Source organism: Beta vulgaris, chromosome 7 (genome assembly GCF_026745355.1).
Source record: "Beta vulgaris subsp. vulgaris cultivar EL10 chromosome 7, EL10.2, whole genome shotgun sequence".
Classification (NCBI taxonomy): Eukaryota; Viridiplantae; Streptophyta; class Magnoliopsida; order Caryophyllales; family Amaranthaceae; genus Beta; species Beta vulgaris.
The window spans coordinates 14,899,897-14,922,922 of record NC_079208.1 but is presented as its reverse complement, the minus strand read 5'-3'; the positions used below and the strand labels follow the sequence as shown (position 1 = coordinate 14,922,922).

At 41.1% G+C, this 23,026-nt stretch overlaps 2 protein-coding genes and 1 long non-coding RNA gene across 4 annotated transcripts; 1 reads left to right on the top strand and 2 right to left on the bottom strand.

The window, feature by feature from the left end:
• Positions 1–582: 582 nt before the first annotated feature.
• Positions 583–10,078, bottom strand: LOC104898774 (uncharacterized). Its single transcript, XM_010685878.4, has 4 exons — positions 9,679–10,078; positions 3,109–3,762; positions 2,817–3,017; positions 583–962 (listed from the first exon to the last, which is right to left on the bottom strand). The coding sequence occupies exons 2-4, from the start codon at positions 3,217–3,219 to the stop codon at positions 927–929; spliced, it is 348 nt and encodes a 115-aa protein (XP_010684180.1). The 5' UTR covers positions 3,220–3,762; positions 9,679–10,078; the 3' UTR covers positions 583–926.
• Positions 2,442–3,008, top strand: LOC130592115 (uncharacterized). The gene is made up of 2 exons (XR_008970303.1): positions 2,442–2,503; positions 2,643–3,008. It is a non-coding gene; the product is annotated as an uncharacterized LOC130592115 (long non-coding RNA).
• A 1,873-nt stretch (positions 10,079–11,951) lies between the features above and the next one.
• On the bottom strand, positions 11,952–19,727 carry LOC104898775 (protein transport protein SEC23 A). Of its 2 annotated transcripts, none has more exons than XM_010685880.4 (6): positions 19,457–19,727; positions 18,828–19,301; positions 16,660–18,483; positions 13,422–13,538; positions 13,237–13,308; positions 11,952–12,805 (listed from the first exon to the last, which is right to left on the bottom strand). In XM_010685880.4, the coding sequence occupies exons 2-6, from the start codon at positions 19,257–19,259 to the stop codon at positions 12,668–12,670; spliced, it is 2,583 nt and encodes an 860-aa protein (XP_010684182.1). In that variant the 5' UTR covers positions 19,260–19,301; positions 19,457–19,727; the 3' UTR covers positions 11,952–12,667. The 2 variants fall into 2 exon arrangements, with proteins under 2 accessions (XP_010684182.1, XP_048489676.1); XM_048633719.2 differs by having other exon boundaries at positions 19,504–19,727.
• Positions 19,728–23,026: the final 3,299 nt, after the last annotated feature.

Here is a 23,026-nt window from a genome sequence, read left to right as displayed (position 1 = left end):
TATACTTCATGGAAGAAATGGGATCGCAAGCAGAGAAGTAAAATCAGAGGCAGTTATGTTTTGCTACCTTAGCAGCTTTCATGTCACATCGGGAAATCCAGAAATCATTTATTGGTATGATGTTGTACCCAGTCCTGATACAGTTGTAAGAAACATAAAAAAAAAATGAGGTTTGTAATAGATTTTTTTTTGTAGAGTTAATTGTAAATGGCCTCAATAGACCATCACTTGGGTGCAAGAGTTGGCTTTTAGCCCAAGTGCCGAGTTCCTGCGCATAAAAGTAGAGGGGACCTTCCTAAAAGGCTGCTCATGCGGAGACTCATATAGTCTTACAGAATGTAAATGAATTAGTAAGCTGTAAACTGCTTTTTGATAGTACACGCTTCGGTAAAGTTAAGGTGAAGAAAGTGCATCCTGAGAGTGTTGATTTTTGTAGCTAAAGAACTACTAAATACAGCTCTCACCTTAAGACGACTTGATTCGGAAAGCATGAACCTCGACTTATCTGCACAAAGCTCCGGTGAGATAATCTTTTAGACCATCTCAATAAATTGGCATCATATCCTCCTACTGCATAGCAAATAAGAGAAACAAAAGCTCTAAACTTCTATAATATACCTAATGCAGGACAAATATGACCAAGAAACTGTTGCATACAGTGACCTTTAGACAAGAAAGTACTAGCTTGAGGAGAGTGAGAACGCAATTTGGTCATTTTGGTATGGGTGTTACGCGCAAACTGTTAGCCATAAAGGTATTATCCAAGAGGGAATATGGCTAACGCACTAAGGCAAATAGAATAGATTTTCTGCTACAACCAGCACAAAAAGTAGTAACTACATACAAACTAGTGTAATTTGGTGTGGCAACACCCAAATTCCTCCAAAGAGCTAGACTAGTGTTGCCAGACTGTAACAGCGAGGAGCTCAAAATGTGGAACCATTGAATCCGAAAAAAGATCGCTGCAATGAAGCAAGAGTACCCAAAGTCAGCAAAATACACAATAAACTATCAGATAGTAGTAAAATGAAGTTGGACCCCTACGGCCCGTTTGGTAGTCGTTAATAAATTGCGGTAATGAGAATGAATTTTATGTGTAATTTTATTAGGGAATCACCCTTAAAATCTCCATGGGGAGGCATTTTTTTCCCATTGGCAAGCAATTTTACCTCTAAACTTGTGTTTTTGTCTCCAAGGGGAAGCAATTTTCATTATCACTTACAAGGTGGTATTGGATGGGAATGAAAATTCAAGAAGGAAAGTGAAGACTTTAGGATAAATTAGCATTACCATGGGAATGGACAATGATATTTTTCACAAATTTACCCACAAATTCATTCCCATTACCACCATTTATGACCAACTACCAAACGGACCGCTAGAGTTAACCCCTTCCGGTCTTTCTGATGTGCCTTTCCACATAATTAAGTGGTCAAGGATACATTCGTCGTATAATAAAAACTGACCACAAAACAATCGTCTAAAATATTTTTGAGGGAAATCTCAAGAAGACAAGAAGCAAGAGGTGCTGAATGCTAGGCAGAAATAAAATGTCAAGATAAATGACAAAGATGGAATTAGGGGGCATGAAGCATCAAGAATAATATTATTGAAATCCATTCAAGGGTAATGGACAGAGCAAGTAAATTCGAAGGGACTACCTCCCCAACCCACCCCCTGCCCCAACCTCGCCCTCCACTGCAGTTCCAACATATGCTTTTTAAACTTGGATGATATAATCTAGAATGTCTAACCCCTGTCGCCCTCCGCTGCAGGTCTTCTTCTTTATTCATTTCCATCATATGCAATTTAAACTTGGATGATATTATGTAGGAGCATTCTCAAGTATCACCAAAGCACATAGGTGCATTAGTTCAGTCAAAACTAGCTAAATTTCCTAGAAAGACATGTATTTGTGACAACATATTCTTCTTATAAGTGCTGGGTGTAACTCACAGACCAAAACAAGTTCCAAGCTGTTCACAGACCAAATAAGGTGTTTTGACTTAGAAAGGCTAATGTTCATTAATGGTCACTGCACTTAAACATAAAAGAGACCCTTAAATTCGAAGGGAGTTAAAAAATGTATACGTTTGTTACAACCAAAAAAAACAAATTAATGCTATTATTTTCTTTTTGTCTAATGTAAGGGGTATATTTAATCGAGTTCAGCTTCGTTTAGTTCAGTTCAGTTCAGCACATAGTTGCCACTTATTGAAATACCATTTCACTACCCTAAAAGAAGTTAAAGACCTCAATAACCCATTCCAACTCCAGAAAAAAAGTGTTCTCTTTTCTGTATACCCTTAAACATTCTGCTTTTCTTTAGATTAACTAAAGAAACTGTTTGGGCCCATTTCTTGGACCAGCCCACCTATGGCAAAGTTACTAAAATACCCCTACATCTAGGGAAGCAAATCCTCCACCAGCTGGAGATGACTAAATACCCTCATTTATTGGGGCTCCTCTCCTCTATAAATAGGGGTTGTCTCATCAGACAAAGGTAAGCGATTCTAAGCTGCCAAAACCAGAGCATCTCTCTCTACATTGATCCTTTCTCTCTCTACCTCAATCTTTACTGACTTGAGCGTCGGAGGGGCGATCCCGGGACCACCCGGGTAGGCTAACCTTACCTTTTGCAGGATTCCGATGTACGGATAACGGAGCTCAGGCGTACCTTCTTGGGGCCCATATCAAGTTTCTCAGCACACATCAACACTTGTGATCACCCTCAATTTTTTAGCAGAAACAGTATTGCATATCTTTAAATGAGTTCTGCATAGTACAAATAAAACTGAATTTTATAAAGAAGTTACCTGGACATCATAAAATTTAATGTAGAATCTGGAGGTATCAATAGATAGCTTAGTTTGGAGAATTTCTGCAATAAGTGAACTTAATTTGCCATTAACAGTGGGGCCAAGTCCACCAATGGAGATCAATTCTCCATATGCAGCTGCTTCTTCAGTCCCCGCAAATGCAATTGGAACTCCTCCATTTATCAACACCATCACATACTTCAACAACAAATATACATCACAACCCAATTAATAAAATATCAAATAAAAGGACAAAATAAGTTAAATTAATTAGTATCATATGAATTACAGATTCGGGTTTTCCAATGGTCTTAGAAACAGCTTTGGTAGCATCCTTGAGAATATCTGAAGCGACTACGGCATCCACAGGGACATTTGTGAAAAGATTTAAGGTAGGCATGTTTTCTCCGCACCAATATCGGGTGCAAATGTAAAGAGTCTAGATAACTAGATAAGGTGTTTAGCAAATTATAGGGTCACTTGAATGGACTTCAGTAGGAAGGAAAGGCTGTTTTTTTTTTTTTTTTTTTTTTTTTGGTGAGAAAGGAATGCATAAATAGATTAGTTTTGGCTAACACAAAGGCCCTGTTTGGTAATGAGCTTTTTCATGAGCTTTTAGAGGTTTTGAACTTATTTTAGAGTTTTGATCAGTCAAAACGCTAATATCGGTGTTTGGTGAGGAGAGGTTTATAGAAGAGTTCTGGGCCCATAACTCTCAAAACAAAAACGCTGCAAAATGCAACATTTTGTTTAGAGTTTTACAAAACAAAACTAGTTATTAGGCCCGGACTATGCCCCGGGTAAGAAAAATTTTCATTTATTAATATTGTACTTTGATATGATAACATGAATTAAAACTTCTTAGGGAGAGCGCCACGTGGCACCCTTCCTCGTTTACGCACGCCTTTTAATATATTAGTATAGATTTTGAAGACAATTTTACCTAATGCTATGTTTGGATAGCAAGATTTCATTTCAAATCCTGGATTTGGATGAAATCTATTGTTTGGATGGCATGGAATTTGAAATTATGGAATTTGTCCAAATTCTTATCAAAAGCCTATATTAGTAGAATTTAAAATTCAAGCTATTACCTTGTCATTTGAAATTCTCTCCTCATACATATCCCAACTCCATGAGTTTTATATCCCAACTTCACTCATTCTCTTTCTAATATTTATTTCTCTCTCCTTTAGTAAACACACACTTTTTCTCTCTCTCCATTAAACTTCTATTTCTCTTTCCTCTATCAAACCCCCTTTACAAAATAATGATTAGGAATTGAAATACAAACTTTAAATTCCATATTTCAATTCCATTATTTGAAATGAAATACAAGTTTCCAAACACTACTGTTTCTGCTAAGAAATTGAGGGTGATCACAAATGTTGATGTGTGCTGAGAGACTTAATGTAGGCCCCAAGAAGGTATGTCTGAGCTCCGTTATCCGTACACCGGAATCCTGCAAAACAAGGTTAGCCTACCCCGGGGTGGTCCCGGATCGCCCTCCGACGCTCAAGTCAGTTGATGATTGAGGTAGAGAGAGAAAGGGATCAATGTAGAGAGATGCTCTCGTTTTTGTAGCTTAGAATTGCGTACCTTTGTCTGATGAGACAACCCCTATTTATAGAGGAGAGAGCCCCAATAAATGAGGTATTTTAGTCATCTCCAGCTGGTGGAGGATTGGCTTCCCTAGATGTAGAGGTATTTTTAATAATTTTGCCATAGGTGGGCTGGTCCAAGAAAGGAGCCCAAACAATTAGCCCCACGCCAAGTAATGGAATGGAAATCGCCATTTTTAGTGCGGTTGATTGGCGAATAAGATCATTGCCTTTTTGCCGATATTGAGCGGGACCCAAGAATTTTTGTGCCGGATCATTGTCGAGGAAATCTTTTGGCGCTAGAATTAATCAAGCACGGGGGTCTCGCTGCCCGGTCAGCGAGTCGGGGTCCTGGTGGGGGTTAGGGGGCAACGCCCCCGAACTTTTTCAAAGCCTTGGTCGAGCTGATGGGATGCTTTTGAAGTTGGCCGACCGGGTGCTTTTGAAGCAGGCCGACCATGTGTCTTGAGGCTGGCCGAGCAGGTCCTCTGAGGCTGGCTGAGTTGCCCGAGCAGGCCGAGATGCTCCTTGAACCATGCTGGCCGACCAGCTCTACTGGCGACCAACCCTACTGGCCGACCAGCCTTTGCCGAGCTACACCTTGAAACATGCTGGCGACCAGCCCTACTGGCCGACCGGGTGCCTAGGATGAGCAGCCGACCGAGTACATTGGTCGAGAGGACCGACCACGCTCCTTGGTTACCCGGGCCGACCAGGTGTGCCCTTGAGGCTGGCCGAGTAGGGTGCCCTTAAGGCTGGCCGAGCAGGGTGCCCTTAAGGCTGGCCGAGCAGGGTGCCCTTAAGGCTGGCCGAGCAGGGTGCTCTTGAGGCCATCCGAGCAGGGTGCCCTTGAAGTTGGCCGAGCAGGGTGCCCTTAAGGCTGGCCGAGCAGGGTGCGCTTGAGGCCATCCGAGCAGGGTGCCCTTGAAGTTGGCCGAGCAGGGGGGTGGCATTGGCCGAGTGTCCGAGCAGCTCTCTCGAGCTTTGCTGACCGAATCCGACTAGGTGGCCTTTGAGGTTGGCCGAGCTGCTGTTCGAGGATGACGACCGAGTCGAGCCGGCGCGTTGATGTTGGCCGACCAGGTACGTAAGGATGGCTGACCGAGGTCCCACGTAAGTGGCCGAGCGAATGCCGAAGCCGAGTAGGTCCTTGGGCTAACTGGTTCTTTGTCCTTTTGGGTTTCCTTGCGCCGAGCGGCTCCTTGTGCTGAGTGAGTGGGACGTCACTTGGATGAGGAGCTAATGAGCCCCATGTTTTCCGAGCGGGAGCCAATGAATTACTTAGCTTGAATTTGGCTAAGTGTGAGAGTTACTCGTCAAAGGAGAGAGGGTCTCCTAGTGGCCGAGCGGGTCTCCAATAAGCCGAGCTGGTCGGACGCCACTCGGATGAGAAGCTAATGAGCCCCATGCTGTCCGAGCGGGTGCCAATGAATTACTTAGCTTGAATTTGGCTAAGTGTGAGAGTTACTCGTCAAAGAGAGAGGGTCTCCTAGTAGCCGAGCAGGTCTCCAATAAGCCGAGCTGGTCGGACGCCACTCGGATGAGAAGCTAATGAGCTCCATGTTGTCCGATGGGTGCCATGAAGTACTCAGCTTTAATTTGGCTAAGTATGAGAGCGACTCGTCAAAGGAAGAGAGGGTCTCCTACTGGCCGAGCGACTCGATTTGTTTGCACTTAGCTATTTTCGCTAAGTGGTAGGGTACTCCTGGCATAGCCGAGGAGGTAACTTTGCACGCTCGACTCGGGAGGCTAATGAGCCCCATGTTTTCCGAGGAGGTGAATTTGTTTGCACGCTCGACTCGGGAGGCTAATGAGCCCCATGTTTGTCCGAGGAGGTAACTTGTTTGCACGCTCGACTCGGGAGGTAATGAGCCCCATGTTTTCCGAGGAGGTGAACTTGTTTGCACGCTCGACTCGGGAGGCTAATGAGCCCCATGTTTTCCGAGGAGGTGAGCTTGTTTGTACGCTCGACTCGGGAGGCTAATGAGCCCCATGTTTGTCCGAGGAGGTGAACTTGTTTGCACGCTCAACTCGGGAGGTAATGAGCCCCATGTTTGTCCGATGAGGTGAATTTGTTGGCACGCTCGACTCGGGAGGCTAATGAGCCCCATGTTTGTCCGAGGAGGTGAACTTGTTTGCACGCTCAACTCGGGAGGTAATGAGCCCCATGTTTGTCCGAGGAGGTGAATTTGTTGGCACGCTCGACTCGGGAGGCTAATGAGCCCCATGTTTGTCCGAGGAGGTGAACTTGTTTGCACGCTCGACTCGGGAGGTAATGAGCCCCATGTTTTCCGAGGAGGTGAACTTGTTTGCACGCTCGACTCGGGAGGCTAATGAGCCCCATGTTTTCCGAGGAGGTGAGCTTGTTTGTACGCTCGACTCGGGAGGCTAATGAGCCCCATGTTTGTCCGAGGAGGTGAACTTGTTTGCACGCTCAACTCGGGAGGTAATGAGCCCCATGTTTGTCCGAGGAGGTGAATTTGTTGGCACGCTCGACTCGGGAGGCTAATGAGCCCCATGTTTGTCCGAGGAGGTGAATTTGTTGGCACGCTCGACTCGGGAGGCTAATGAGCCCCATGTTTGTCCGAGGAGGTGAATTTGTTGGCACGCTCGACTCGGGAGGCTAATGAGCCCCATGTTTGTCCGAGGAGGTGAATTTGTTGGCACGCTCGACTCGGGAGGCTAATGAGCCCCATGTTTGGCCGAGGAGGTGAATTTGTTGGCACGCTCGACTCGGGAGGCTAATGAGCCCCATGTTTGTCCGAGGAGGTGAATTTGTTGGCACGCTCGACTCGGGAGGCTAATGAGCCCCATGTTTGGCCGAGGAGGTGATTTTGTTTGCACTTAGCTATTTTCGCTAAGTGGTAGGGTACTCCTGGCCTAGCCAAGGAGGTACCGCGAGATATGCTCGACTCGGGAGGCTACTGAGCCCCATGTTTGGCCGAGGAGGTCTTGCGACGCTACTCGACTCCCGAGTAGGTCCAGTCGTTGATACTTGGCTATATTTCGACTAAGTTGGTTAGGACGCTCCTCTTATGACTGAGGAGGTGCCAATGAACGAGCTTCCCGATCCAGGAGGGCTTTGCTAGCCCCATGCTTCTCGAGGAGGTCTTCTAACGCTACTCAGATCCCGAGTAGGTTCAATTGTTGATAATTAGCCGTTTTTCGACTAAGTTAGTCGGGGGAGGCTTCTCCATATTTGAGTGCCGTTGGAGAAGTTTTTGTTCAGGAGATGACGAACATCATCGCACCTCCATCAAGTGTATATCATTTGACCAGCTAAGGCGTTCAAGCAATTAGCCCCACGCTGGATGATTGAATAGGGTAGCATCATTCCTTCCCAAGGCGATCGTCCAGCAGAAAACGAGAGATCCATGTTCCTGGGGGACCCTGGTGGGCCCGGGAGGGGGGTGAAACGCCCTCGAATTTTTGCAAAGTATATGTTTGCCCGAGCAGCTCCCTTGGCCGAGATTGTGCCTCGCTTCAAGTTATGTGCACGACTGAGTGGCCGACCGGGTCCCTGTCCGAGCAGGTATCAGTGAATTACTTAGCCTCAATTTGGCCTAAGTATAAGGGCGGCTCGACGAAGGGGAGAGGGCCTCCTATCAGCTGAGCGGGTCGGATGCCACTCGGATAAGGGACTAATGAGCCACATGCCGTCCGAGTGGGCGCCAATTTAAGTGCTTAGCTTGAATGAGTATGCCGCTAAGTATGAGTGACTCAGCAAAGGAGAAGGGTCTCCTAGTGACCGAGCGGGTCCAGATATGGAGGATATGGGTCGATTTGAGCTTCGCCCTTTTGACGTCATGAATGCTCCGGTATGTTGTACTTAGCCATTTTTGGCTATGTTAGTGAGATTTCTCCTCCTGACCGAGGAGGTGTCATGGCGAAATTCTAGCCTTTTGAGCCTCCTTTTGCTCGCCTCTATTGGCTTGATAGTTTTAGTTTTGCTGGACTGATCCGGGTGATGCAAGGCTTTTGTGTGCCTTTGAAGTTGGGATAAATTTCTCATAAGTTTAGGCATCTGAGGCCGAGTAGATGTCTCGGCTGAGCAAGCACCCATGGATGAATGGGTACATCGAAGGAGCAGGTACCGTTGATGAGTTGGTGCCTTTGATGGTGAATAGGCACATCTGGCTGAGCATATTCTTTTCGCCGAGTGGGCTCCCAAGGATGAGTGGGTACCTTAAATGAGTAGACCTCGTCAATGAGTCGATGTTTTTTGATGAATAGGCCCCTCTAGCTGAACTACATCATAAATTCGAGGGTGCCACTGCTTATTCTGGAGAGGTTTTACGGTTCTGAGTCACCACACCCCTTGTTCAGGTCAGTCTTATGGGTTGTGTTCTTCAATACAACCTCTTCCGAGTGATAACAGGTTTTGCCCTTTGAGGGTTAACACGGTCCTTCCCTCTATTTAGGCCCTAGCCGGTTAGGCTGACCATCTCAGGAAGGACGATGATCTCCTCTCGACGAGTGGAGACCATACACATTCGACTTTGCTGGAGAGTTTGTTAAAGATGAGATGCAATCAAGGTGACGTTTGTTGCAGTCATGGGCATTGGGTCAGCTACTCATATCTGACCTGATGCTGAGGGGTGACCGACTCCGTAGTGGATTTTCCATAGGGGTGGAATCCTCATCATTCGGATAGAGGGATAGCACCATAGGTGCATATAGGATGCTTGAGCTCTCCAGGAACGGTTGGCTTAGGAGCATGTCTTCATGGTTGGGGCCATTGCTGAGCAGCAATGAGGTGAGTTTTGCTGAGTAGCAACAAGGTGAATCTTGCTGAGTGGTGGCGAAGTAACTTCTTGTACTTTCCCCACAGACGGCGCCAAACTGTTTCTGCTAAGAAATTGAGGGTGATCACAAATGTTGATGTGTGCTGAGAGACTTAATGTAGGCCCCAAGAAGGTATGTCTGAGCTCCGTTATCCGTACACCGGAATCCTGCAAAACAAGGTTAGCCTACCCCGGGGGTGGTCCCGGGATCGCCCCTCCGACGCTCAAGTCAGTTGATGATTGAGGTAGAGAGAGAAAGGGATCAATGTAGAGAGAGATGCTCTCGTTTTTGTAGCTTAGAATTGCGTACCTTTGTCTGATGAGACAACCCCTATTTATAGAGGAGAGGGCCCCAATAAATGAGGGTATTTTAGTCATCTCCAGCTGGTGGAGGATTTGCTTCCCTAGATGTAGGGGTATTTTAGTAACTTTGCCATAGGTGGGCTGGTCCAAGAAATGGGCCCAAACAACTACCTAAAGTTAATTATCACTATTAATCCAATGCAAAACCACCATCACTTACACAACCAACATACACTTCCACCACCAACAATTTCACCAAAATCCACCACCGTAAACACCAGCATCGACATCCACCAAAAAACCAACCACCACCATTGATGAAGAATCGCCGATGGAGATGCTGCCTGGTGGTGATGAATTGATGATGAACGATGATGATGATTTAGATGATGTTGACTTTATATTGATGATGAACGATTGTCGATTGATGATGATGATTTATGTGATACTTGGGGATGATGATGATACTTGATGATGATGAATTCTTGATGCACGATTGATGGTGATAATGATAAGATGGTGTTTTCACAGAGTAGTTTTAGAAGAAAAGAAATTTAAAAAGATGAAGTCAGTAGAATGAAAGTGAAAGAGAAAGAGGAGGAGAGAGAATGGGGTTATTGAATTTGGTGGGTACTGGGTAATGGCGTGTGAATTGTGATGGGTATAATAATAATAATAAAAATAATAATAATAATAAAAATAATAATAATAATAATAATAATAATAATAATAAAAGACCAATGTCTATAATTGACATTTTACACTATAAAATACTTATCATTTTTTATCAAACAGCTAAATTTTACCAAACGCATTTATATAAACAGCAGACAAATCCGCAGTCAAATCCACTGCATAAAAAAGTTAAAACTCTAATAGCAAACTCTAAACTCTAACAGCTAAACTCTGTTTGCCAAACAGGATCAAAGCCTCCTACAGTCATCCTCCAACAAATTGTTCACAAAAATGAGGAGAAAGGGGTAATAATTTCATTTCATTCACACTTGAAAAGTTTTTCCTACAATCCTTTAATTTGTTAATGCATTCGCCAATTGATTTTGATCACGCCTCTCGAGTACGCACTAGGTAGCTTGAAATATTGGGAGTATTTCCCTGCATTTATAAATTGCGTTATTGTAAGTACCTTGGTGAATTACACTTGTGTTGAACATTGCTACACCATTTTTACAATCAGAGATGATCATGAGATGATTTATGAATTCGCATATGACAATTTTTCAAGGCAAAGATCGTTAAGATCAATGCCAAGCTAAAAAGAGAGCGAACACTTTTAGCTCTTGAACACATCTCCTATTTTTGAAATCATATAAAACACATCATAACCATGAAAACTTTTCTCTTCCTCTCCCACGGTCACAAACTTTGGAATAAAAATTGGGGGGTCCCTAAACACTGGTTCCCCACGTTCCTCTTCCATTTACCCTAGTTCTAAGCTAGCACCATCTTGAATTCTCGCATTAGAACCATTTTCTTTATTCACCCTCGATATTGAGAATTCATTGCGCTCAAAACCAAGGTAGCACATTCTATTGTATTTGTAAGATTTAATTCTAGAGATGCTCAAAACCAAGGTAGCACATTCTATTGTATTTGTAAGATTTAATTCTAGAGATGCTCAAAACCAAGGTAGCACATTCTATTGTATCTGTAAGATTTAATTCTAGAGATGAAGACAGATATTCAACTATACTCTATAGAGAATTCAGGGTCCTCTTGATTCAAATTTTCCATTCTCAAAGGCTCCAATAAGCCTACAAATTGTACTTTTGCAAATATCAACCACCATCATCTAACCAACTGACAAGTACCTTACAATTTCCATAACCAACCACGAAGAACAAACTTCAATAACTCAACATAACGACTTCCTCCAACTCATCCCAGAATTACCAAACATGCTAAGAAAGGAAAAAAAAAAACGCATTCATAACTGAACTGAAAAACTCGATTAAATTACACTTGTAGAGAAATTCACTTATCATCCACCAAAACATAACACTAGCTAAGGATAACTAACTTACACCTCGCTGAAAATCTGCCTAAAACTCAAGCAAAGGGCTGAAGCACCAAACACCGACGAGGCGAAGGAGTGTGGTGGAGACAGGGCGAGGCTAACTACCGTGCCAGAATCACGAATCTTTTCTTGCAGTGGTGTATGTGGTGGTTTACCGACAACCTTGGAAGAGCAAATGCTCTCGCCATCAAGGGAAGGGAGGGGGCTTGGGAGGTACTAGTTTGAGCTAGGGTTTTGGGCGAAGAGTTTTCGAGGAGAAAGAGTTTTTGCCATCATCAAATTTTAGGGCACCAAAGCAATTTACAACTTCAAATGCTTTGAAATTTTCATAAATTTAGGAGACGACGTGATCAAAGCGAAATAGGAGATGAAATAGGTAGTCCATATGCCAAGAAGAGACGGAGAAACGGAAGCCAAAAAAAAGAAAGTAATGTCACAATCAATTTGAAACTTCCAATTTTTACAAACTAATTAAAAAACGGATAAAGTATTACCTAATAACCAACCTAGCCAACCCATCCGAGTTGAGATCTATCTCACCCCATTCGACAAATCTAGTTTTCATACACCATCAGACAAAAATGGCTACATGAATAAGATGGGTACCCAGTCACACGAACTTTCTTCGAAGCTTCTCAACCCTCGTCTCTCCTTTTTCCCTCGTGTTCGGAAGTCATCATAAGAGCGCATTGGTACCTAGTTATTCAGAGCCACACACTTCAGAAGCAACGCTGTTAAATTATCCTCATTTACGGGGGCAAAGCCAAATTAACTTTATTGTTCTCAACATGCCTTAACAAATTTTGAAGTTGCAAAAAGTTTAAAGAATCGCTCTCTAGAAGAGCAGAGAAAGGGGAGGGAGTGAAGGGGTAAGGGTCTTTCTGTGCGTACCCAGCCCAGATCACAGAAAACAGAATTATCGGCAGAATATGGATTGTCAGGCAGTTCACTGCTTCTGCTGCAAACTGCACTACTCTAAACCGCGGAACTCTACTGTATGTGTCCAAGTAACAAAAAGGAATAACGAGTATTCATCAAAAGAAGAGCAAATGTCCATAAAAAAACCCCTAAGTTCCGGCCTCTCCTCTGAGATTTAACTAGGCTGTTCAAAACTGAAGATACCCCTTATCTTGGCTCTGGTGGCACAAGTTTCAGACTGCGCATCCACTCACAGAAGCTTGGATCGTCAAAGTGAAGGAAACTACTCTTCAACTTAGCTCTCTGGTCTACAGTCAATGTTCGTAGTTGTGGAAATCTTGCTTCCTGCAGTCAATATTCAACAATTGAAAATCACATATTTCACCTTCTAAGGACTAACTGAAAAAAGCATATGGCCAGCTAACTGACACCATTTTAAAAATTAGACAAATCACACCGCCATACGCCCATACGGCCATACCTACATGCTTAATTTAATCAAGATAAAAAAAGAAAACAGTATGTTTCACAGCCTTATTTTAATAAATATGAAGCATCCTGATCTGCCAACGCGTGAAGCGAAAGGCAGAAGCATGCACATCAGACCCACCACCTTATTTCAAAAGGCTCTAAAGAGCATTTAACTTCATTTTTTTGGCAATAATTTTCTCGTTTTGATTTTATATTTAGAAGGGTGGTTTTAAGAGGAGCAAGAAAAATATAAGTGAGTGAAAAGAACCAAACAAATAAATACAAAAATAGCGGGGAGCACCCACCTGTTCATAAGCTGGATCCTTGTGAGCTGGTATTAGTCGAGAAACAAAATAACGTGCTTGCGAGGTCCCTTCCTGTGAAGGATCAATTTTTTTTAGCATTTGACTACTTCTTTAGAGGGAGAGAGGTATATTAGAAAATATAAGTAACAAACTCAAACAGCAGAAGCAGAAGAAAAGAATGTAACCTTAAATGCAAGAATGCGTGGAGCTGGAAACCTTGATTCACTAAGCTCCTCTGCTAGCGTTCTGCAAGCTGCTAAGGCTGCAGCACAGTTTCCTTCTTGAACAGCAAGCTCTGCACCCTGAAAATCAAATTTAACAAGAAAATAAAAAATAAACTACGCATTAGAAGGAAAAACTTTTGAAAAGGATGAGAGTACATGCTTTCATTAGAATGGAAGAAAGAAGAGCCAGCTGCAAGCCATTATACAAATAAAACATAATATATGCAGGCAGTGCATTCAGCAAGAATGAATAAAATAGATAATGTGAAGATGTACCAAGAACCATCAAACACAAGGAGAAAAGAAATCATTCGATTAGAGAGAGAAGCCTGTGGCCCGGGCTTAAAAGGTCATATGCAGGCAGTGCGTTCAGCAAGCATGAATAGCAGAAGGGAATATGGAGAAAAGCAAGCATGAACAACAGGTTAAAGGCAATGGCAGATTAGCTGGCTCCTAGAATCATCAGTGTGCTTGTGATGTGGACAAATAGATTAAATAATAATTGCATGGCCGAAATGTGGAGGCTACTTCCTTAGGAAATTCGGTGGTGTATGAGGTACAACAGAAGTTGATGGGTTTTTACAGGGCTTAGCTTGGCCATGTCACCGATCCAAGTTTTCTTGTTTTTTCTTTTGATGAGGCTTTCGTAAAGTTGGTGTCCCAACTCCTACGCTCCATTGTAAGAATCCCTTCTCATTCTTGGACATCCTTCGTATATCGGTGACAAGCCCTGAAGCGTATTCATCAAAAGCATTGATGTGCGCAAACATATTTACATGCACACCCGAGAGTGAGCATGGACATCAACAAATATATATGCATGCACAAATAACAAGATAGCAACCTAGATCCTGGAGAACTAGAGATTTCATAGCATTTCAAGAGCAAATTTTTTTTTTTTGCTCTCTCTTGTTTCATATATGACAGAAGTTTCTAGAAATTCCACCAAAATAACCAATTAGTGATTTGACATAAGCTCACATGCTGTCATTACATCTGCATCAGGTATCCAAGGCATTTTACTTATCCTTCAACTAGACCTGAACTTTTAACATATTCCAGTGGTATACTTGAACTTTTAACAAATCCCAGTGGTATACCCAAGTTTTTTGGATTCCCAAAAACAAAACTGAGATACTGCCATCTGCTAAACCTTATTATTTTCTGTTAAACTCTTGTTTACGTGGTTACACACCATGGTTAAGGTAAAATTAGGGTAACTGCTTGACATCTACGTAGATAAAATAAGGTAAAATCGTCCTTTTCTACTAGTATACCCTCTGTTCTATTTATCGTTTGGACAAAAACTCTCGAAATTCTTCATCTCTCACTCAGTGTATCCCTGTTTTGCCTCGTAAAATTCTCACCAAATTCTCACTCACTCTCGTCAAATCATCTTCTTCCAACGAATTCTTGGTACTGTTTAGGGGAGCAGCTTATAATTTTGGTACATAACTAAGTTTATGTGTTCTGGATGAAAACTGATCAGTTTCTTTTGTATGAGTACTGATCCTTCGCTTAGTTTTTAAGTTATGTAGTGCAGTAAGATAAAACTCTTATCTTTTCTACTTTCTGGTTTTGCAAAAAGAACCTTGAAACATGTATGGCTTTTTGACACTTTTGGATTACTGTCGTGACACTTTTGGATTACTGTCATTTTTGGATAACTGTTTCAGTGCATCAGTTTGGATTATTGTCATTTTTGCATCACTGTTTCAAAAAAAAAGGATGAGCACTCTTCTGTCTCTTTTGCTGTCATGTGTTCAATTAAGTTAAGTATTGCTCCCTCAACAAAGAAAAAAATTAAATAATGCACTTATACTAAGTAACGAAGTACTCAAAAAATAAAGTAGAACAAAAGTTATTTTTGACCCAGATGCTTTGATCTCATAGAAATTAGAAGGGTCACAATTGCACTTCCTAAATTTGACCCAACAACCATGGAGCTGATACCTGCCAGTTGAAGTGGATGAGCGTGTCTTTTGAGACATAACAGCAGTAGCAAGAAGAAAGATGAGATTGAAGAATTAGAAATGAAAGAATGAGGAAGAAGGGTGATTTCGGTTTTATACTTGTTATGGTTTAGTTTTGGAGGGAAATCAAAAAAGGGGGGAAATGCTAAATTATGGCAATTAACCAACATTAAACAAGATTTACCTAAAACAAATACAGTTAACAGCACACTAACTGTTTTTAACCAATTATGTCACGTATGGGCAGATGGCAGTATCTCAGGTATGTTTTTGGGAATCCAAAAACTTGGGGATACCACTGGGATTCGTTAAGTTCAAGTATACAAGTGGGAATTGAAAATTAAATAGAAGATACACTTACCCTTGACCAAAAAGAACCTAGAACAACTATCTGAATTGGCACAAACCCCTTTTGGAAAAACAAAATGTACAATATAAGCGCCTATGAAGCAAGCATAACAGCAATGGCAGATTAGCTGGCTCTTAGAATAATCAAACCATATACTTGTAATGTGAATGAATAGGTATATTATAGATGCATTATCGAAAGGTGGAAGCGAGTTCCTTGGAAAATTGGCGGAGTATGACGTGAGAAAGAAGTTAATAAGTTCATCACGGCTTAGCCTTGTCCTGCCAGGTGTCTAAGTTTTATATTAGTTGTCAAGGCTTAGCTTTTTAAAAGTTGGTCGCTGAACTCCTCAGCTTCAGTATAAGCATACTTTTTTTTCTTCTTTTTGACATTATGGTGATATCATCAATATACTTCCTCCCTTCATATATGAGTGACATGCATTTGGTGTATTCATCAAAAAGCATGCACGAGCACAAACAACACACACAACAGATATGCACATGCATATATGTCAATATCACATCCTAGCTCTTTGAAATCTGAGCCATTCTTGAACAAAGTAGACATGCTTTTTATTACATCTACATTAGGTATCTAAGTCCTTCCTGTACTATATACTTGTCCTACAATCATTATCTTGACCACAAAAGACCCAGTACACCTTTTCCATTTGGATGCTCCTAGTTGACTTTTTGTTGTCACTTCAAAAGATTCCAACTAGGAGCATCAAAAGAAAACATGGGGAGTATAACAAGATGTATATATAATGGCTGAAGTTATGCAAAGCAAGCCTCTCAAGAGATTAACATATAGCTACTTCTAAGAATCTCTATTAGACGAGGAAGCGGCAGTGAAGAAAGTAAAAAAAGCTTACCAGCCAGATGAAGATGTCTGTACCATGATCTAGGACAACAGCAGTATCTGACTGCATTGCCAGATCATAAGCTGGAAGCTCTTCAAAGGTGCCCCCTTCCCGATGCATTAAACATCGAGGCGCCACCATTCGCAAAGAAAGATCAAAAGAAGCATCTAGAAATAGGTTTCTTAGCACAGATCTCTCATCTTCATGACCAACAATGTTTCCAAGCAATGGACCTCTTCTAAGATGGAACAAGTACTCTGGCAAGGAAGAAAGCTCTTTTGGAAACTTATAGAGCTTAGATTTTGGAACTTGTGAGCCAAACTTTGAAGCTATATCTTTCAATCTTTCATCTATTGTCAAACGCATGTTTACTGCTTCGGAAGCGTTTTTAGCTCGCAGCAGAGTCCTTTTGGCAATAAGAACTGCAGCCACATCATCTTGAACACTGTCGAGATAGGCTGACACACTATCAACTGCAGGCAATCTCACTGTAATAACCCTAGTTACATCAGTAATATAAACATTTGAATATTGCATGGCAAATTGGAAAAATACATGTTCAGTTTTAATGTCTCTTTTGGTTTCCATGAAAATTGAGAAGCTTTGTGTTTCCTCCACACTTAGCATTTGAACAGAAAGAGATGCATCATTCTTAAAATTTTCCCGTGAATCCGAGTGAGCTTCCTCACCAGGACCAACAATTTGTGTGATGAGAATATCCTCAGGAACGCGTATCTCCAGAAAACCATGGGAGCCTGCAGCCCTACTTGACGCCCTCTGCATATTTACACCAAACACCTCTCCAAAGTCGTCATGAAGTATAAACACACCACCTGAGGCTCTTGAGAGGGGTTGCAATACAGGAACTCTTACAGGGCAAAAACCGGCACATAAAATATCTACAACTGTATGCTGTCTATGGGCCTCCTGACCCAAATGTTCCATCCACTTTATTGCAGTTTTCTCAAGATAAGGATAGTTTGGGTGACTAAAGGAATGAGGAACTGATCCAGGACCAAAAGTATTGGGTCCAGCAGCACAAACAATTAACCTGCTCTTCCCCCCCGGCCTCTTAACCACCCCTCGGGACAAATCAGCAGCAGATGGCCCTTGGATCATTGCCAGGGCAACTTCTACTGCAGTACCCAGGCAGCGATCTCTTGCAGTCTCTGGGATGCTTGCCTTGTAGGGCCTGAATGAGGAGAAGATGGTATGTGCTACGGGAAGTGAAGCATGCATTGGAGACAAGTATACACCTGTCCCATAAATCAATGCTCTTAAACTCTCCTCACTAGGTGACTTATCCCCAGGAAGGACATCAGCAGATGCAGTAGAGTCCTCAGAGAAATCATATACAGATACAGTTCGACCATACGAAACAATTCCAATTCTTACAGTTGGGGGGAGCGAATCAACAAAAGCATGAAGAGAACTCTGCAAATGCTGAAGATGCGGTTCATCTAAACATTCGTCAATGACAAGAACAATGGGAGCAGACGTTCTTGGATCCGAAACAGGAACAAAACCCGACAATCGACTTCCACTTTGAACATAATCAACCATCAAAGAGGATAATTCAGGAAAGCTACGAAGCTCTTCCTTGCTCGATGCTACATACTCACCATCACTCCCATTCAATTTACGACAAACAACACATTGCCACTGCCCTGAAACGGGTAAAATATTACAATACGGATTGGGATAAGCCCCACAACTTTGGCAACGATGAGGATCACGCTGAATTACTTGAGGACCTTGAGCAATCTCTCCCCCAGACGACACCAATGCCCCAAACCCCAAACTCGGCACATTTGCTTGCTTTTTCTGCTTCAATATCTGTCCAAACCAATGAAGCAACACACTGCTAAAACTCAGCAAACAACCAAGAATAAAGCAACACATTGTCATAATATGTTCAATATAAGATCAATGACCACCCACAACACACATAAAAAACTTCAAAATGTAGAACATGTTGAAAACATGAGAGCAATAGACAACTCGATCCAACAGAACAATTACAATGCAGCCAATTCAATCAATGAATACAAAATGTAGAACATGTTGAAACACATCAGAGCAATAGACAACTTGATCCAACGAAACGATTACAATGCAGCCAATTCAATCAATGAATACTAAACAAAAGAAAAGAAAACAAGAGAGGTTGAATGAATCACCTTATGAGAAGAGAATTGAACAAGGGGAGAAAGAGAGTTGAGGGGGGAAAGAGAATTGAAGTCAAAAGAGGTGTTATGAGAAGAAAAAGTGGGAGGGGAAGAAGGGGGTAAAGTAGAAGAAGAAGAAGGAGGAGTGGTTGAAATAGGTGGGGGAAAAGCCACTGCAACTGCAACAGGTTGAGGAGAAGCAGGAGATGTTCGAAACGGTACTGCAGCCGGCCGCAACGGCGAGCTGAATACAGGCGGCCCTGGCGGTGTACTCAATTGCGGGGAATTCGATTTCTGATTCGAATTCGGCGTTGCAACACCACCACCACCACCACCACTACTTGAAGGCGATGAACCACCACCCATCTGCTGCTGCTGCTGCTGCACAATTATTGCCGGAGGAAATCTTGCTTTATTTTCCATTGAATTTGGTAATGTCGCCATTGAATTCCCACTTCTTTCTCTCTCCTGTTGCTGCTGCTGCTGCTGCAATTCAAGAATTTTACAAGATAAATCCAAGTTGAAATTTACAAGGAAGAAACCCCTTTTGGAGATCGCAGAGCAAGACTTGGAATTTTCACTAAAGACCCAAGTTGATCGATGAAATGGTAAATTAATTTGTGATCAACAAAACAAATTACCAAGATTTGCCCTTTTTCAAGATCTTATAACATTGTAGATCACTCACTTAAGTGGGCATCTTTTGACTAAGATTTTGAGACAAAGTAAACCTCAGTATTTACTTCATCGAGTGTAATTCATTCAGAAGCCAAGAATTTGGAAGAATTGATGAAGATTTAGGGCTGCCTGTATTTCTCTCCAATAAGAACCGGGAAAATGTGAGAGGGGAGGTCAGCCAAATGGAGTAAAAGTCAAGAGTGAGTAAAGTGGAGAAAAGGTTGAGAAATCATGAGTTTGGTGAACAGGTAGAGATTTTGCAGGCCTGCTCGGAAGTTGCAAGTAGATGTAGCATGCCCATGGCCCAATACGACTTTGGAGTGCGCATAAAAGGTATGGGATTTTAATGGGTTGGGTCTTCCAACATGCATGTGTTTGGGGTTTTCAAGTGTAATAATTAGGAATAGGCTTGGGTTCAGTTCACGATCTTACCCGGACTCTATTAGATTCGACTTTAATTTAAGGATTTGGATCCATTTTTCTAAACCCAAGGGTCAAGGTTTGGGTCCAGGTCATTTGGACTCTTCTCAAACTCGGCCCTTGAACCCTAAAGTCATTTAATAATAATTGATAAATATATCAATACAAATATATTAAAAGGCGTGTGTGATAATGTATATATGTCACGTGACACCTCTGTTACTCCACTAGAATTGTCCAATGTGTGCATAAGTTATGTCAATTAACAAAAATAATATTAGCTTGCAACAAAATTTGAACCCATGACCTCTTGCTATTATTCATGACACAATTACTATCTGAACCAACTTTTAATCATGCTTTAAGTGTCCACATTATTATATTTATACTTTTTAAATGTTGAGTTTTTCTTAATATATTTTAATGGGAACGGAAAAAAAATGCATATCAAATTCGGAAAACAGTGCGAATCCGGAGCAACGTCCGGACCCAAATAGTAGTTATTATTTGAATGTCAAATATATGATGGTCCTCCAAATTCTCAATCCTCACCTATCAAGCTCTAGCTATAAAAAAGAAGGGAATCCAATAAAATTATATAAACCAAAGAAAATTGAATAATAATATTATATCTCTAAACAGGAAACTTGAATAAAGAATGTCATTTTTATATAAATTTTCAGAAGCGGTAATATAAGCAACATCACAGACATATTATAATTCAACCATTAGTTATTCTTCTATTTCTAAATAGATTCAAAATATTGACTATCACACATGTTAATACTTTGACTATTGGTTTCTTTAGTTATTGGTTAGTAAAACCTATTTTGAGACAAATCCAATAATATATTATACAATAGCATTTATATTTATATATTAGCTTTCAAATTCAGTTAAAAATACTATATCAATAATATAAATTTTCAATGTTGCATGTATTTAGAAAAAGATGTAGTATTCATTTTCTAATTACTATAATAAATTATGAAACTCTAATAATATATGTTCAAATTTTATTGAAAAAGGAAATTACACTTACTCTCCTCCTCCCCCCCAAAAAAAAGAGAATGTAGAGTAACAAACAAGCTAACATAGTATATAACAATGGTACAACCCCAAAAATTACTATGAAAAAACATGTCACCAAGCAATATTAAATGCATGCTCATGCAAGACGATTATTATAGTCGTAATGGTGTTTTTTTTATGGAGATATAGTTGCTTTTTATTTTTCAAGATAACAATTATATCTCTATTATATAAGCCAAGAGAGGAGGTGCAGTGTCCTCTTTTGAAGTGACTAAAATACCCTTAATGATCTAATTAATGGAATGAAAAAAATTACAAAAGCAAATCATTTAAAAATTCTCATTCCAACTTGCCATTTAAAACAAGTTTAAAATGGTATATGCATCAAATACTTCAATCAAAAATTAAATGGACAAAATATTTATACCTTATAAAAAAGATGGCATACATAACGTGCACATGAAAAGTCTGAACATTCACTACCTTTGATACTTTTTAATTCAGTTAAACCAACTCATTATTTTTCTTCTTTCTGTTCAATATTCATTCACAAAAAAAATAATGTTAACAATCCCTCACAACCTTTTTATTTTTTTACATTAGCGAACTAATATATCTAAATTCATCTAACTGTTGAATTTTTCACATTTAAGTTTAATCATAAATAAAGTACGAATGAAGTATCTAATAAAATAACAAATTTTGAAATTAACGCACGCATCGCGTGCATATAAAGGCTGGTGTTCATAAAGGAAACCATTTAAATCATATGCCATTTCAAAACGAAGTTAGGGAATAAATTATATGTTATTTCACTACTCTACCTCGCAATAATTTGTTTCTCTCTTCACTATGCATCATTTTTCAATATATATTTATCTCCTACTTAAATCCCTCACAATCTATACAAACATCAATGATCACGATTAAATAATACTTCATTGTGTTATTTCATAGGATTATTAACTAGAATAATACAAACTTTGACCGCTTCGTCCGTAATAATACAAACTTTCGGTTATTATTGAATAGATCAAAATTTATATAAAAATTCTTAGAATAGGCCAACCTGGCCAAGAACCGGTAAAACAGGTTAAAAAAAGTAAAAAAGAAAATAACATTTTCTTTAACTCTCTAACCTCATCCCCACCCAACACCACCTGAATGCCTGAGCCAATACCACCGCATCCCTAGATCCACCCCCTGTCTCCTTTTCCACACCCCCCCTTCCCTCTAGCCTTTCCAGCCCCCCCTTCCAAACCACCTCTACTGCTTCTTCTCCTCCCTCGCCTCCCCCATCTGCACTTCCTGACATATTGGAGGCCCTGGGGTGAACTAAGAAATATGGGCCCTTTCCAATATCAACTACAATTCTTGACATATATTGATTTAAAGATGATAATTGTCATAGTTCGAATATGGTTTTTTAGCTCATAAAATCTTGATTCATTTTGGTTTACATTTTTCTATAAGATACACACTGAATTGATGGTTATATTTTTATGACTTGTCTTATTAAATTAAGTCATATTTTGCTTCTTATATTTATCATGTGATCCTCTACACCGAGTTGTCAGCACTTTCTCTCTGTGCTCTCACTTTAACAATGGTGTCAACTCTCTCACTTGCTTTGACTCTCCCCTTCCATTTCTTTCTCCATTATCGACGCATATCCACCTCAAATCCTCTCTGGACTCGCTCCTTCACCAGCCGAGCTTTGACTCGTCTGCTTCCGCCATTGATCTCTTCAAATCCGTTTCAATTCAAGGATTTGATCCCCGATACTCTGCGTTTCAACCTCGTTTTTCGACTGGAGGTGGCGGTAGAGTTGGAGGAGAAAACAGTGGTGGAGTGAGTTATGGATCGAAAGGTGGAATTCTAATGGGCTTTAAAATTAAAATAAAAAAGAGGGGAACTCTCATGGTTATTTTTTTTGCCTTGAAGAAATAGAGAGAGAGAGAGAGAGAGAGAAAGTGTGGGTTGTGGTTTTTGTGGGGTGGGAGGGGAAAGGGGCATCTTCTCCGGTGGGCAGGGGTGGGAGAGGGAGAAAGAGTGTAGGGGACTTGGGTGGGGGGAGAGAG